Genomic DNA, 15940 nt, shown 5'->3' with positions numbered 1-15940 from the left:
GGAGGTCTCTGAATACAGATCACACTCCAAGTGCCCTGTCTGATTTGTTTTGCTCTTATTTTAAACACCATTCTAATAAGTTTGATTATCCTTTTTTTTTTTTTTCTTGGTGGTACTGGGGTTTGAACTAAGGGTTTCATGCTTGCTAGGCAAGTGCTCTATCATTCCAGCCATGCCCCTAGCCCTTTTTGCTTTTTTTTTTAACTTCTTTTTTCAGATAGGGTCTCACACTTTTTGTCTGGGCTGGCCTCAGATCACGATCTTCCTACCCACTCCTCTAATGTGGCTGGGATGACAGGCACGTGCCACCACATCCTATTATTCTTTGGGAACAAGTCTCCTTAAGTTTTTTGCCCAGGCTGGCCTTGAACCCTGATCCTCCTACCTCAAACTCCCAAATGGCTGGGATTATAGGTGTGTTGCACTGAACCTGACCTTAGGTATACAATTTTTACAGAATGTAGAAATTAAAAGAGAAGAGACAATGTTGTGTGGCTAGAAGGAACACAGTATCTAGAACTAGACAGAAAGAGCTCACTAACCATGTGAAATTGAACCCTTTGGAACCTTCCTGTAAAATGGATACAATAGTAACTTTTCAGGGATGTGTTGAGGATGAGATGAAATTAAATACATAAAGCAGCTAGATCTATGCCAAATACATGAAGTATACTCTAAAAACACCAGGAATGGGATGGGTGCAGTGACTCATGTCTATAATCCCAGCTACTCAGAAAGTAGAGATTGGGAGGATTTCAGTTACAGACCCAGCCCAGGCAAAAAGTTAGTGAGACCCTATCTCAACAAAACAGCCCAGACATGAGTATGTGCCTGTTATCCCAGGTACTCAGGAGGGCGTACGTAACAGGACAATGGTCTCTATCTGAAAAATAACCTAAAACAAAAATAGATGTGGGCAAGTGTGCTCTACTGAGTTCAAACCCCAGTACTGCGAAGAAACAAACAAACAAACAACAACAACAAAAAAAAAACAGCAACGAAAGTCACACCAAACCATAACAAACTGTTGTTCCTCTAAGTTGGAAACATCTGGACAGAGTCAACACAATGACAAACAGCCTGTGCCAGGTGACTGCTCTTGTTAAGTAGTGAGGACACTGGGGTGGGGGAGGGTGGGAAGTGTAAGGAAATATAGGCCCCAAAATGACCATGTGGAGAGGAGTGATCTGGCCAAGAGATTCTTTATTGCTGGGTGGGAGAGGGAGAGAGCAGAGAGAGCCAAGAGAGAGGGGAGAGAGGGGCAGGGGCTTAAATACCCCTCAGTGAGACTCGGCATGATCTGATTGGTTAGGATCTTATGGTTCACGCTGATTGGAGGTTGGGGCAGAAGGAGGATTCAAGCTAGACTTGAGGCAGGACTGTGACCCTGGGAGGCAGGACTGTGACCCTGGAAAACAGGAGCTTAAGGGTGCAGTAAGAACTGAAACCTATCAGCACCATTATTGCCAACAGGAAGGGCTGAGGGCAGAAGAGCAGGTATTCACTATGAACACAGAGGCATTTCAACTTTCAGACCTACAATTCAGCTGTGCTGGTGCCTGCTGCATGAGTCAGTCAGAGCTGACTAGAATAAAAACCCAGAGAGAAGTTTTCTTTTAAATTCTCATGAGAACTCAAAAGATTCAAAGTAGGGGAATCCACAGGTATTGAGTATGTGGGTGAAGAGTCCCACACACCTTAAAAATTACCAAGGGCATGGAATCTGCTCTGGTTTGGGTGTGTCCCCCAGAAAGCATGCTTATGGATTAATCCACTCAGGGCTTAGTGGATTCCTGGTTGTTGAGGAGTAACTCTGTCATAAAAGCAAGCTCTTGTCTGACACAACTGCTCTGGCATGCCCTCCACCATGTCATGATGTAACAAGGAGGCCCCTTCCCAGTGCTGAGCAGAAACCAAACTATGAACTAAATACACTGCTATTCTTTATAAATTACCCAGCCTGTGGTTATTCAGTTACAGTCATGAAAAATAGGATGGTACCCTATTGAGATAACCAGTGTTTAGAACAATGGCCCTAATTTATTTAATAAAGATTGAATCTTCCACTTAAGAAAATAAAAGTTTAAAATGCATTTTACAGGGGGGGAATCACTTAAATCCGTAAGGATGGAGCTTAAAGGTTAAGTTTTAACCCTTTAAGACTGGACAACATAGAACAGACAAGTCCCTAGAGACAGAAAGCAAACTGGTGGTTGCCAGTGGTTGGGGGAGGAAGGAATGGAGAGTGGCTGTTTTACGTGTACAGTTTCAGGTCTGGAGTAGACAGTGGTGATACCTGTGCCACACTGTCAACATGAATAAACTTAAAACCACTCAATTCTCCACTTTAAAATGGATGCAATAGTCCATTTTATACGTATTTTACCACCATTTTTAAGTACAAAAAAAAAAGAATGTGTAATATTTGAGAGCCTGTCACACTGAGCATTTCATGCGGTGCTGTGAGGTAAGCGTGATAAGGCTCTCGCAGCTCGTTTCACAGGAGGAAACTGAGGCGTTGTGAGGTAATAAGACTTTCCTCAAATTGCACGTGCTGAGGAAGTGGTGAGCCAGGACTTGAGCACAGCCACAGTTTCAGAACTAGCCCTCTGCAACCGAGACCAACTGACATCCCAAAACTCAGTGAGGTGAAACTCTCGTGGTTGGCTAAAGCTAGAGGAGGTGCCGGAGAGCTCGGGTAAAACCAGTGACAGGCCATACCAACCTCAACTCTCCTAAGCAGGTTTTTAATAAAACTAGACTACTGAATTGTTCTTGATCACTGAAATATTCATACCTTCATTCTTCATAATGTAGTGGACAATTTGCCCGACAGTGTCACTGTTTTCATTGGTACTGTCATTCAATTCTGAAAGAGAAAAGGGAGGGAAAATGTGACATAATTGGTCACCAGCAGCAAGTCCCTTAGATATTCAGTCTTAGAACCCAAGAACCTCATGGAATAGCTTCCAGAAAGCTCAGGCGCTCACACAGTGCTGAGGTTCTAGCTTTCCTCCTTCAGCCCCAAAGCCCCCAGTGTCACATGTTGTGACTTTGTTGGCATAACAAGCATGAAAAGAAAGGATCCCAGTTGTTTATCAATGTCTTCTCGAGATCAACTAGCCACTCACTTTCCACAACAACAACGTAGAAATGCAATTATACCCATCCTTAATGCTATGATTTCTCTCAATTCCTTAAATCCTTAGGGAAAATGAAAAAACTTTTTTCCTTGGATTTCATTTTAATTGCAGACTTACCATATAAATTTAGAACACCATTTTGGGCAGGGGGGGCGGTTGCTGAGGACTGAAGCCAGGGCCTCAAACATGCTAGGCAAGTGCTCTACCTCCTAGCTACCTCCCAGCCTCTGAGTATTAAGCTATTTTTGAAATTGGATGATTACTCATCCATATTTATAAAAGTCTCTTATCCTTTTTAATATACTTCCAAATTACCTAAATTCTGGCCTACAAACTCAGTTTACTTTGAGGGGGAAGGGGGCCCTGGGCCAATAATATATATGATAGTCTTGGGAAAAAAAAAATCAAACCTCCACTTGGAAACCGATCAGTATAATTTATTTCAATAGGACAAGAAGGAAGAGGGAGGGCTCAAACATTCCATGCTAGTTCACAGAGAGCGAGTGCAGTGACCCACCCATTCACCTGGAGAAGTGTCTTCTGCATCCCAAGGCCAGCCTCCCTCCTACATGAACAAGCGTATTTGCACAGACAGTATGGAAGCCAACGACTGGGACAATCTACCGAGGTCTAGAAGGAGCAGAGCGGGAGGCTCTGCCTTCTGTTGACAAACACTCAGCTCTGGTTTGCTGAGCTTACACATGACTCATCGTGTAACCGTATTCTTCCTCAGCCTCAAAGGTCAGTGGGGGTGGAAAAATCAACAGTCCAGCAAGTTGGCAAGGAATGAGGAACCTCCCCCCACCAGCCCTGCAGGTTTGCTCCATGGGTGACCTACTCCAAATGTCACTCCAAAGACTACGATAGAGGGGCTGAGCAGAATATGGAGAGCTTTCTGCTCTCCCTCAAAGCTCATGTCAAGAAACCTCTCCAAAGGATGGCATCAGTGGGGAAAACAGGATTTGCCTTGCAGGTTTATCCCAACACAACCTAACAACTCCGTGTGAAGAGGAAAACATGAGACATTCTGGCATTCACACCAAGGCACCGGTTCGTGCCATCCTTCTACTGCACCGTTCATACCTCAGTTACTTACTAAACACAAACTTTAGTCACAGAGACTGCAGACAGCTCCCCCAGTAAAAGTAATACCCCCAAAACGGTGAGACTTCTTTAATTTTCCTACCATTCTAATAAGAACCAGAATCAACAATGATAGTAAGGATTGAGGCTTGCTGGATGGCCATGTATCAATCACACAACCATCATCTCCCTAAAGTTCATGACAGCCCTACAAGGTGGAAATTCTTGTCCTCATTTAAAGTAAATGAATTAGAAATTTTTTTTTTTTGGCAGTACTGAGGTTTGAACTTAGCACTTGCTAGAGATTTGGAGCACAAATAACTGACCCAAAGCCACTGGGCTATAGAGTAAATACCTGGTAGGTATTCAATTAATGAAAGTAAACTTTCAAACTCCTGATGCGATTATTGCAAAATATACTTTATGCTACGCCACAGGAGCTGCTATGGCAATGGACCATTTTGTCTCATAGAGACAGAAATTCTGTATGAGGGGTTTCTTATTTAAAAAACTTCTCCCCTCCCCCTGTAAGAACACAGATTATTTACCTATCTTTTCAACCTTCTCCTCTTCAGCATCTTGCTCGGCCTCTGTTGTACACCGATAGCCTTTCTTCTTAAGCAGGTGGCAGATGAGGACACCCAGAAGACCCATGATGAAGAACACAGGGACCAGCACATAGGCGATGTACTCTGGGTGTCCATTCCCTGTATTGCTCGTGGGAGACGGGGTGGTCTCTGCTCTGGAGTGCAGCGTGTGGCTGCCACCAGTATCTGCAGAAGAGAACATGCACGGCTGAGTTAGATGTCTGGGAGGGGCAAACTGAGGACCCTTGAGAAATGTTCACATTTAATCACTGTCTGCTCAGAAAACTGGAGGCCATACTGACGATGGGGGCATCTGGCAGCACAGGCACAAAGGCTGAGAGCCCAGGCTTGGGCTACAACAGTTCAATCCACATCTTGTCCCTGCACTATTATAGTGGATTTTTGTTTTGTTTTTTGTGGCCCTGGGATTTGAACTCAGGGCTTCAAGCTTGCAAGGCAGGCAATCTACTGCTTGAGCCACACCTCCAGACCCCCACTCCCTTTTGTTTAAATGAGACAGGGTCTCACTATGGCTGGCCTGGAACTCACTGCATAGCCAGGCTGACTGCATGATCTTCCTGCCTTAGCTTCTTGAGTACTGGGATTACAGGTATGCACCACCATGCCCAGTTGTTGGTTTTTTTTTTTTTAAATCCTCTTTTAGCCAGCTACTATTTCTTCATCTGTGACAGTCTCTGCATGGTTCTGAATGAAGGCACAACGCTTTACTGAAATGCCCAGCACACATTGCGCACACACTAGGCAGTACTATAGCACAGTACTTAGTGGCTAAGAGCAAAGACTCAAGAGACATAGGGTGAATTCCCAGCCCCACAACTTAGCAGCCCTGTGACAATGAACAATGACTTCGCATCTCAATCCTTGGCACCTCCCTCCTCCTGTGAAGATGAAATACACTACTATACAGAGAACACTTGAGAGCCATTTCTGCAACACTACAAACACTCACTTTCTTATGGGGCTCCTTTCTAGGCCCTTGAGACGTAAGTGCACCATGCCAAGCAAAGCGGATGCAGATCTCATCCCATGGAGCTTATGTTCTAGAAGGATTTAGTGAACCAACATAGCTAGGGTACGATGAAGAGGGAAAAATCAAGAATGAGCTCAAGTTTTTGACTCAGCATGCAAGCATAAACATGAAAACCTATGCATTTTTTTATTCATTTAGGGATCCAAATAAACTGTTCTTGTAAGCCCTTGGTGTGCCAAACCCCCTGCTGGGAGCTGGGAGTTAGGGAGTGAGAAGCAAGGTAAGGCCACCCCTGCCATCTTGAAGCTTGCAGGGTAAACCTGAAGCAGGCACTAAGCCAGCCAGCCATGGCAGATCAGGGTCTCTTGTGGTGAGAAATGCCAAGGAAGGAACATATGGGCAGGAGGAGATAAAGTAACGCTGCGGACCGGCCTTACAACATCAGGAGCAGGAAAGCTGCAAAGAGGACACAGTTTGGAGGAAAAGAGACGCTTGCTTTTAGACTGGCAAGACATCACGTCAAGGGAGCCTGCGCTGCTGCCATGTGGCCTCGGAAAGCAAGACAGGGAGAGCCTGGAGCACACATTATAAGATGTGCCAGCTGAGGTAACAGCAGACGGAGTGGAAAACCTGCAGTGACATGGCATGGACACAAGAGGAGAGAAGTAGCAAATGTGGGAGGGCCCGTCAACAAGAGAAAAAGGAAACCCAGCATTTGGAATACCCTGATTTCAATGTGATGAAGCTTTCCACATAGGGAGAAACACATACATGGCTTAGGAAACCCAGGCGTAGAAAGCCAGCAGCAGCGAGTCATAGCTTTCTCCAGAACGCTTCGGTGGGAAAGGGGCCAGTGTCATCATGACTGTATTAGGGGCAGTCATGCACCTGGTCTGAAATGACCACAGCTATCACAGCAGCGAACAGTATCAAAAGGCTGCTTCTCTCTCATATAGAAACCTCTGCTAACTCTGCGCAGGAAAGGGAAGAACTGGTTCTTCAGTTTGTAAAAGGCTGCATTCATGATTTCATCAGGCAACTGCTAGAATTTGAGATAATGTGCAATTTCTTTTTGATTTCTCTCCCAGGAATATATACATTACATTATATATTACATAGTAAATATAATAAATCACACTCTGCCCACTGACATCTCAACCAACAATGGGTCTGTAAGATTATTATGGAGCTAAAATCCTCACATCAGCAAACTGCACCCTTTCTCTGTTTAGAAACAGAACACTTGCCTATGTGCAACAACTGCCTACAGAACTCAAGAGAGTAACACGCTGTACAAGTTTACTAACTAGGTGTGTCACAGGCCATCCCATCTAGGTTTGTGTAGGTACACTGTCACCTGTTCTCAGAACGTACTCCCATGATTAAGCCATGCAAGACTGTGCACAAATACGTTATGTGTGTGTGTATCCCTAAACATGTGCAAAAATACCATCTTAGAGTTTAACCTCATGCCTTACTTTCAGTAAAAACCAGAAAAATCAAACAAAATAAATAAATAAAACTACTTGATGAATGTTTATAAATGTTTGCATCAGGACAGAGAAAGACACAGAAGGCCAATCTCTTGATTAGGTCAAGAGATTGGGATTACTTGAAAGTATTATTTCTGTAATAGCTACAACTTACCACCTGTGGGATTAATTTCAAAAACTGAATAAAATTAAGAAACAGAAACATTTCGCTTCTTTCAAGTTCTAAGTAAGTTTTGCTTCTCTCTTTTCTATCACATGTCCCAACCAACAGGAGTAGGTGTCGATGGAGGCGTTTTCCTCAGGCTCAGTGTTTCAGTCTGGGGATGATAACAAATTCTCTTTGGGGAGCAGTGGAAAGAGGCAGAGGGCTCAGAATCAGAGATAAACAGCAACTCCTGAGTCAGGTGGTCGAGAATTTGTCTTCATTGTCAATATGACACTTAGCAAAGCTTAGCAATGGTACATTTATGGACTCTTGTGATTTGCAAACATTGCAGCATTCACTTAGTCTTATAATTACTATAACATGGGGAAACTGAAGAGATTAACTTTGTGAAGCACAGAAATTATAGGGATGCAATATAGCACTGGGTTAAAAGCCCAGGCTGCCAGGCAGAGGTCACAGCCCAGTCACTAAGGAGATGTGTCACCTTCAGCAAGTAATTTAGCTCTTCCATGCTCAGTTTCCTCATCTCTGAAATGCAGTCAAAATGACTGTACCTGAACAAGGAGGCTAATGCCTGTAATCCCAGCACTCAGGAGGCTGAGGCAGGATGACTGGGAGTTTGAAGCCAGCCTGGGCTATACAGCAAGACCCTGTCTCAAAAGACAAAAAGAAAAAAAGGATTGTACCTATCTGTGGTGATTTTAAAACACGGCCCCCCAATATTTTGATACCACTCCCCCTAAAAGGCAAGGTCTACATCTCCTGCCCTTACATACACCCTGTGCTGGCAACAACTGAATTTGTTGGGAGTGATACGTTGTCAACTTCAGGCTCCGGACCTTCAGAAACCGAGTTTCCATTTCCTGGGTCTTGAGGCACCAGCTCTTGGGACCCAGTCACCCTCTTTGCAGAAACCTCGCCTGACAGTGGCAGCAGGCATCAACTTCCAACTAGTAAGTAGGCCGGCTCAGAAGTAGGTGTCATAGCCCAGTCGGTACTGCAGGAGCAGGGGTCTGTATGCTAACTCAGCCAAACTTGATGCTGAGCCAAACAAACTGCTGCTACAATGTACTCACCAGGCTCTGGTAAATTTCTAGCACTAGTAGACAGAAGGCTATCAAGTGCAGCCACTGGGATGGTTAAATATGCTAATACGCGAAAGCACTCAGAAGAAAGGCAGGCACTATAAACGCGCTGGAGCATCATGGCTACAGGCTCTCATAGCCACCAGCCTCATAATTAAATATAAATTTAAGTCAACTCAGAGTTAAAAATCCATCTCTTCAGTTGCACGGGCCACATCATCTCCAGTGCCCAGCAGTCACATGTGACTAACTGCCACCACACTGGACAAGTCAGAGAAAGAACATCTCCACCATTCCAGAAAGCTCTATTGTTATGGCCATGAGGGCTCCATTCTTTCTCGGGGGTGGGAGGGTACTGAGGTTTGAATTAAGGCCTCACACCATCTAAGCCACACCCTCAGCCTTTTTTTTTTTTTGCTTTGTTTTTCAGATAGGGTCTTACACTTTTGCCTGAGCTGGACTCAGATCTTGATCCTCCCCCCTTTACCCCCTGAGTAGCTAGGATTACAGACATGAACCACCATGCCTGGCTTGTTTCTTGAGACAGGGTCTTGCTAACTTTTCTTTTTTTTTTTTTTTTAACCAGGCTGTGATCCCCCAATCTCCTCCTTCTAAGTAACTATGATTATAGGAGGCTCCACCCTTATAAATGCCATTATCCTGAGAGAGGAAGAGTTATCAGGGGAGTGGGCTCCTGATCAAAGGGTAAGTTTGGTCTCAACCCCTTCTTTCTCCAGACGCCAACACCATGCTCTTGGACTTCCCAGCCTCCAAAACCAGAAGCTAAATAAATGGTATGGTTTACAAATTACCCAGCCTGCAGCATTCTGTTACATTAGAACAGATCCACTAAGACAGACACACCTACAGAGAAGCTCCATCCATTTGGAGCCATTGCTGAGGAGCAGGACCACTTCACACAGCACTTAGGAGAACAGCCACTGCTCCACCCAGATGCACAGCAAGGCTTCCCGAGCCACGAGGGGTGCGCTGGGGCGGGGCTGCCAGAGAGCAGCTGAAACAGGAAGGAAACGAGAAATGGTGCCACTGTCATGATAGACAGCGTGGAGGTTCCTCAAAAGTCAAAGACAGAACCACCGTATAATCCAGAAAGCTCACTCTGGGTGTGTATCCAAAGGAACTCAAAGTAGGATTTGTATTGCTTTATTTTTTGGAGGGACTGAGGTTTGAACTCAGGGGTTAGCACTTGCAAAGCAGGCAGTCTACTGCCTGAGTCACACCTCGGGTCCTGAAATTAGGATCTTGAAGAGCTCTATGGACTTCTAGTCACTACAATATTATTCACAACAGCCATGGAAGGAAATGGCTTAAATGCCTATTGACAGGCAAAGGGATGAAGAATTAGGGCATATTATTTTGTTTTATAACAGGGATTTCCGCCATGCGTGATAGAATGAATGAACCTTGAAGAAATTATACTAAATGAAATATGCCAGTCACAGAAGGGTGACTACTAGGACTTCACTTATATGAGGTATCTAAAATACAGTACCCCATCTGCAGGGGATACATTCCAAGACCCCCAGTGCATGCCCCAAACCATATAGCACCAAACACACTCTCTCTGTGTGTGTGTCTCTTTCTCTAAATTTTATTGTGCTTTCATCTTCTCACTTAAGGGACGCACTTGGCATACCTGAGGTGCCAGCATCACTACTCTTGCATTTTGGGGCCATTATCAAGTAAAATAAAGATTACCTGAACACAACTCTGATACGAAGGTAGTCAGTCTAATAGCTGAGATGGCTACACGGTGACTAACAGGTTGGTAATACAACGGCATGGACACAAAGGATAATTCACGTCCCAGGCTGGATGGAGCAGGACACACAGGATGGCTCAAGACTTCCTCACATCACACAATTTTAAATACATGAATTTTTTTTCTTTCTGGAACTTCCCATTTAATATGTTTGGAAGACAGCTGGCTATGAAGTTGAAACCAAAAAGAGCCAAAACCAGACAAGGAAGGAGGGACCAAGGTGGTCAAACTCACAAGGAGGGAGCCGTGAATGGTTTTGGGGGCTGGGGAGAAGGAAGTGCCCAGCTGCTGTTCAGAGGGAATAAAGTTCCAGTTATACAAGATGAGTAAGTTCTAGAGATCAGACAAGACTGTATTGGCATTTTAAAATGTGTTGGGAGGAAGAACTCACATTGAGCTTTTACCACAATGAAGACAGAAGGAATGACCTAAGAGGAATCTTTAGGAAGAGACTCCAGAAAAACTCTGAATCAGGGCTCAGGGACCTCTTTTAAGAACACATGGGAAACCTTTAGTTTTAATTTAGGAGCAGCTTGAAATTTTTAAACTTCCCCTTTGTTGGATTTTATTCCCCATTTCTCTGTAGCTTCTGGAAGTAAACATTCTTTTAAAATCTTAAAAATAATATAATGAATTGGGGGAAAAATAGAACAAAATAAAAAATAATTGAAGGAGTTTTGGTGGCCTCAGATGGAGCAGTTTTCCAAAGGTCTGGAAGGGGAGATGGAAACGAGATTTCCTGGGTTGAGGGAGAGACATGAGCATAGCTTACTTCTTCCAGAAGCCTGTGTGACCAAGCAAAGAGTGCAGGGCAGTTCACAATCAGGATGAAGGGAAGGAATTCTCCTCTGGAGTTTATTTCTTTTTAACAGATGAAACCAAAGCATGTGTCTTATCCTGTTTTCCATAGCTATAACAGAATACCTGAGACTGGAAAAATTACAAAGAAAAGAACTTTATTTTGGCTCATGATTCTAGAGGCTGGAAATCCAAGTGCAAGGCACTGGTGAGGGCCTCTGGACATTTTAGTCATGGTAGAGAGAAGGGCGAGTGGACACAGACAAAGACAGCAAGCCCGAGGGGCGGTGCTGCTCGGTAGCCACACGCTCTAACAGAACCAGTGCTCTCTCGATAACTCACTCAGGCCTCCTAAGTGACAGTGCCCGGATTCACACCAGGTAACCCAGACCCTGCCGGCTCGAACAGGGCTTCCTGCTACCCTGAGTCTGCAAGAGTAAAAAGGGCTGAGAAGACTGCCTCATCCAACTACCAATGCCTGCTTACAGTAGATTTTAATGACTTTTCTTTCAGCAGTAATTCATCAGTTAGCCATTTTTCTGTTAGAATGCTAAATTCTGGCCTGTTCTCCCATACTTCACAACTCAAGGTCCCCCAAACTTCAAAACTATGGGTCCAATAAGAAATAAGTTATGTTTTGAAAAGGTCTCCACCAGACAGACTCCAAAGCAGTGTCCCAGTTGGACAACTGTAAATATGTCCTCAATCCCTGATCTCTGCCCCTCCCAATTACCAAATTACAGCTCACCCTACAAAAGTCATAACTTGGTCGCCACAGCCTGCCGCTGTCTCTCCAAGAGCAAAGCCTGCCACCTCGCCTTGCCACTTCTGCACACAGCCAGAGCCACTCAAACTGGCATCTCAGCTCTGACTGGTAAGCGTGAGATCCTCTCACAGCCCTACAATAAGCAGTGTCCCAAAGGCCAGTGTTCAAAAAATTCTTCAGGCTTTTCCTGGGCTCAGCCAGGACTGGTCAATTCACAGCATTCTGAGGATTCACTGTGTATGTGTTTGACCAAGATGATGTGGAGAAGACTCCAAAAGATGATGGGACGTGAAAAAGACTAAAGACAGCAGGGAAGTGAGGGAGGGGCATGAGGAATGGCTGGAAGTCAATCAAAAATGTCAGAAACAAATTTCTGTTTTGTTTCCAAGGAATATTTGTGTTTCCAAGTGGCAGTGATGGTCAGGAGCTGAGACAGAATGGCACAGAAGTGGCATTCCTCAGATCCTGAGGGCTGCTCACACAATGAGGAAGGTGTGGTGGTAAGGAGAGATTCCAGGTCAGGAGCCCCTGTAATGCTCTAGAGCAGCTTTGTGCAAGAGCCGATAGCAAGTCTTCCCCTTATCAGGGGACATGTGCATTTTCAGAAGCTCGGGTGTCCCCACAGAGATCCAACAGACTTGATGGAAGGAGGCCTGGCTGGTAAGGAGGAAACACACACCAAGCAAGGTGGAAAAGCAGCTTCTAACACACATGCACTCACACACACTCACACACACACATCATGGTATCCCATAACTGTTCCTTTGAGTCTAGATAACCAACTGTCACCTGCAATGGCCAGTCACTCATTTCTCTAAAAGGGCTTTTTTTCTTTTCTTCGTTCACCTTTGCCCACAGCTACCACTGGGCCTCAATTTGCTCATCTGAAAAACTCCAAGCAGGAGCCCATGGCCTTCAAGGCTCTCAGATCCCACCCTGCCCAGCTTTCCTTAGCCACATGCACACTCACTCTGGGTTCATCGTACTGGACATAAAACACAAGCCCATCCTTGAGTCCACAAAGCCAAAGCCAAACCCCTCTGAATACCAAATCTTCTAGAACTCACCTCATAGAGAAATAAAATCTGACAAAGGCACCTGTTAGCCAGACCCGTACAGGCCTAAAGATGGCAATTACACTCTCCTCCCTCGGCTTGCCCTCCCCTGGGGAGGGCACATACTTTAGAGTTTAGACCCCGGGCCCCAAGGGGCTCTGATCATCAAGTCACAACACTATGAAGCAAGGGCTATGACTTTAGAAAGGAGGAAACAGGTTGGGGGAGGGAATGGCACTTGTCGAAGGTCACATGGTTAAAACATGGACAAGAACCTGGACAAAACCCAGGTGTACCTTGTTTCAGGACTGTGTAACAAATCCATATTCTGCCTCATAGTCCTACTTCTGTAGTGCTAGGACTTCCTAACTCAAACAACACAATCTCCTCACTAAATTAATTGTTTAAACACAGTCTTAAGTCACTTACACTAGTAATAGTGGAGTAAGCAAAGCAAATTGTTTTAATTGTCATTGTTGAGACAGGATCTTAGAATATGGCCCAAAACTCACAACTCTCCTGCCTCAGCCTCCTGCATGCCTGGCAATCAAAAAGAACTCTACAAAATAAAATCATCCCAAATTATCTCTATGTGGCTATGGAGATAACTAAATCCATAGAGCCCTAAGACCTTGCCCCACATTCTGGGAGCAGGTCATAACAAGAACTTTAAGATGGGCAGAATAAATGAGTGCATACGGGCATTAGAGGACAATGCGGATCAAAATTATCAGTAAGTGCTAAACTCTGTAGTGAAACTTGAACTGCCCACTTCCAATCAGCTCCTAGATTAACAGTGTTGTGGTGGCACCCTCCCTCACAATGCAGCTGTGACAGGAGGGGGTGGAGGAACTCTATACAGGCCAGCAGAGTCCGCTGACCCACAAAACTAAATCCCACCCCTTCTATCCCCACTCCAACTGCATACAGTCCTTCAATTACTGTAATTCTGTCAAATGTCCCTGAAATGCCATGGGGATACATGAGCACCAAAGTCTGATTTGGGGCAGCAAGGACCACTCTGGAAGCAGATGGGGTTCTGACGACTTTCCCAGTGAAACAGACATTAACCAGCCATGCCAGGAGCTGAACCCACGGTTTCCAGCTCATGTGGCTAATGTATCCCTGAAAAAGTACCATCATTAATGATGGTTATCGTCTGTAATTGGAAAGTACACTTCATTCAATTTTCAGCCCAACTGTTCAAAAGGAATGTTTGGGGCACAGCCTCTCCCTAGACTGGGATTTCCTTTTGGAAGCACCCTAAGGGTTGGGAAAGGAAGTAAGAAAGCAATTCAGCAAGAAAGAGCGCTTAGTGTTGGATCTCCAAAGAAAAGTTCTACTTGCCTGGAAAAACGGGGGAAATAAATATTCTTAACAAGAAGGAGGTTAGGAGACAAAGCAGAATCATTCCTGAACCCCAGGTTGCTACTAGAACAAAGGACTGAAACTACAGTGACGTCAATATAAAGAACTTTTTTAAACAAAATGTAATCTAAATATTTACCATCCCCAGTTTCGATTTAAATTCATGGGGAAAAATTAACCTTATAGAGTCAGAAAGTCCCTAGCACTCTGCAGTCATTGGAAGTTATTTCTTAGGCTGCAGACTCTGACCAAACAATTCCCTGAGAGGTAGGGAAAGCTAAACACAGCCAACAGTTCCCCCTACCCCAAGCTACTTCTTGGGAGCAGATTAACTCCAGGACCTCATGTCTGGAGAGGCAAGGAGCTCAACTTCTGGAATCTCCCTGCCTACCTCAAACAATGGTTTGCATTCAGGAGACAAAACAGGTTCATCTGACCAGGCCGCACCTAGACTAGGGCAAGGGCAGCTTACCAGGTCTTTGCTGTGGGATGCAGGCCAGAAGGCCACCAACCATGCATCTGTGGCAAAGAAAGCACAGGAGTCCCAGTAAATTGTGGAGTCCTCTGAAAGGATGTACAGAAGGACAATTGCTAGGGACTGCAGGGACATGGAGACAGGACCTCTCTTTCACAGTCCTCTTTCCTCTTCTCCTGCCCCTCCCTCCCCCTCCTTTGCCCCTCCTCCTTTTGCTATTTTCAGTGTTTGGGCATTTTTATAAATCTTTAGTTACTGATAGCTCTGTCTGTCTCCTAAGAAGCAGTTGGGTGGTTCTACAACAAGCATGGAGAGAATCTTACTAAAGACCCATCTGTACCTTTCAAATTATAAATCATGTCCATTTAAGAAAGAAATGGAAGGGGTGGGGAATAAGAGAGGGGAAAGGGGGGAGGTGAATATAATCAAAGAACATTATGTGCATGTATGAAATGTCACAGTGAAACCCATTATTTTCATTTTGCGTAATTAATCTATACTAATAAACAAAGAAAAAGAAAAAAGGAGAAAGGAATGGAACTGCTAAAAAGTCATTTGTTTGAAATGACCTTAAAGAAACAGAACTTTAGAAACCTGATTTTGCTTCAGGTTCTTGCCAAAAGGTGGTGTGTTATCAAGAATGAGTTGCTACTGTAAGATGATTGGCGGAGAGTTTTCAGCATCAGATTCTATTCTAGGTGCTTCCTGTTTGATCTGATCTCATTTCCACCACATCTGAAAGGTTTCTTTCTTCTCCCCGTCTGCACACAAGGAAAATGCAGCATGCAAAGTTCGATAGCAAGTCCCGGTGTGTGGAAGATCCAATCTCAGCAATGGAACCCCAGAGCCTACACTCTTACCAGAAGCGTTTGTAAGAGCAGACGTGGCTTTTGGGCTTATTTAGTAGCACATACATTCAGTAAATAGGTGGAGTAGAGCCAGGTGGTGACATATTCCTGTAACCCAGCTACTTGGAAGGCAGTGGTAGGGGGATCACAGTTTGAGGCTGGCCAGGGGTAAAGTGAGACCCTATTTGAAAAACCAATTAAAAGCAAAAAGACTGGGGGCATGAGTCAAGTGACAGAGCACTTGCCTGGCAAGCATGAAACCCTGAGTTCAATCTCCAATACCACCCAAAAAAAAAAAA

At 44.6% G+C, this 15940-nt stretch overlaps 1 protein-coding gene across 4 annotated transcripts in view; it reads right to left on the bottom strand.

Annotated features, from left to right (window-relative positions):
• The window catches only part of Rell1 (RELT like 1), a 90367-nt gene that overhangs the window by 49963 nt on the left and 24464 nt on the right, over window positions 1–15940 (bottom strand). For all 4 annotated transcript variants that reach the window (XM_074042480.1, XM_074042479.1, XM_074042481.1 and 1 more), the window contains 2 exons: window positions 4775–4999; window positions 2798–2869 (listed from right to left, as the gene is read on the bottom strand). In XM_074042480.1, coding sequence (XP_073898581.1) covers window positions 2798–2869; window positions 4775–4999 — 297 coding nt within the window. The remainder of the gene's footprint in view (window positions 1–2797; window positions 2870–4774; window positions 5000–15940) is intronic.

The sequence above is a fragment of the Castor canadensis genome, chromosome 9 (assembly GCF_047511655.1).
Source record: "Castor canadensis chromosome 9, mCasCan1.hap1v2, whole genome shotgun sequence".
In the NCBI taxonomy this organism is placed as follows: domain Eukaryota; kingdom Metazoa; phylum Chordata; class Mammalia; order Rodentia; family Castoridae; genus Castor; species Castor canadensis.
This window is presented reverse-complemented; position numbering and strand designations above follow the sequence as displayed.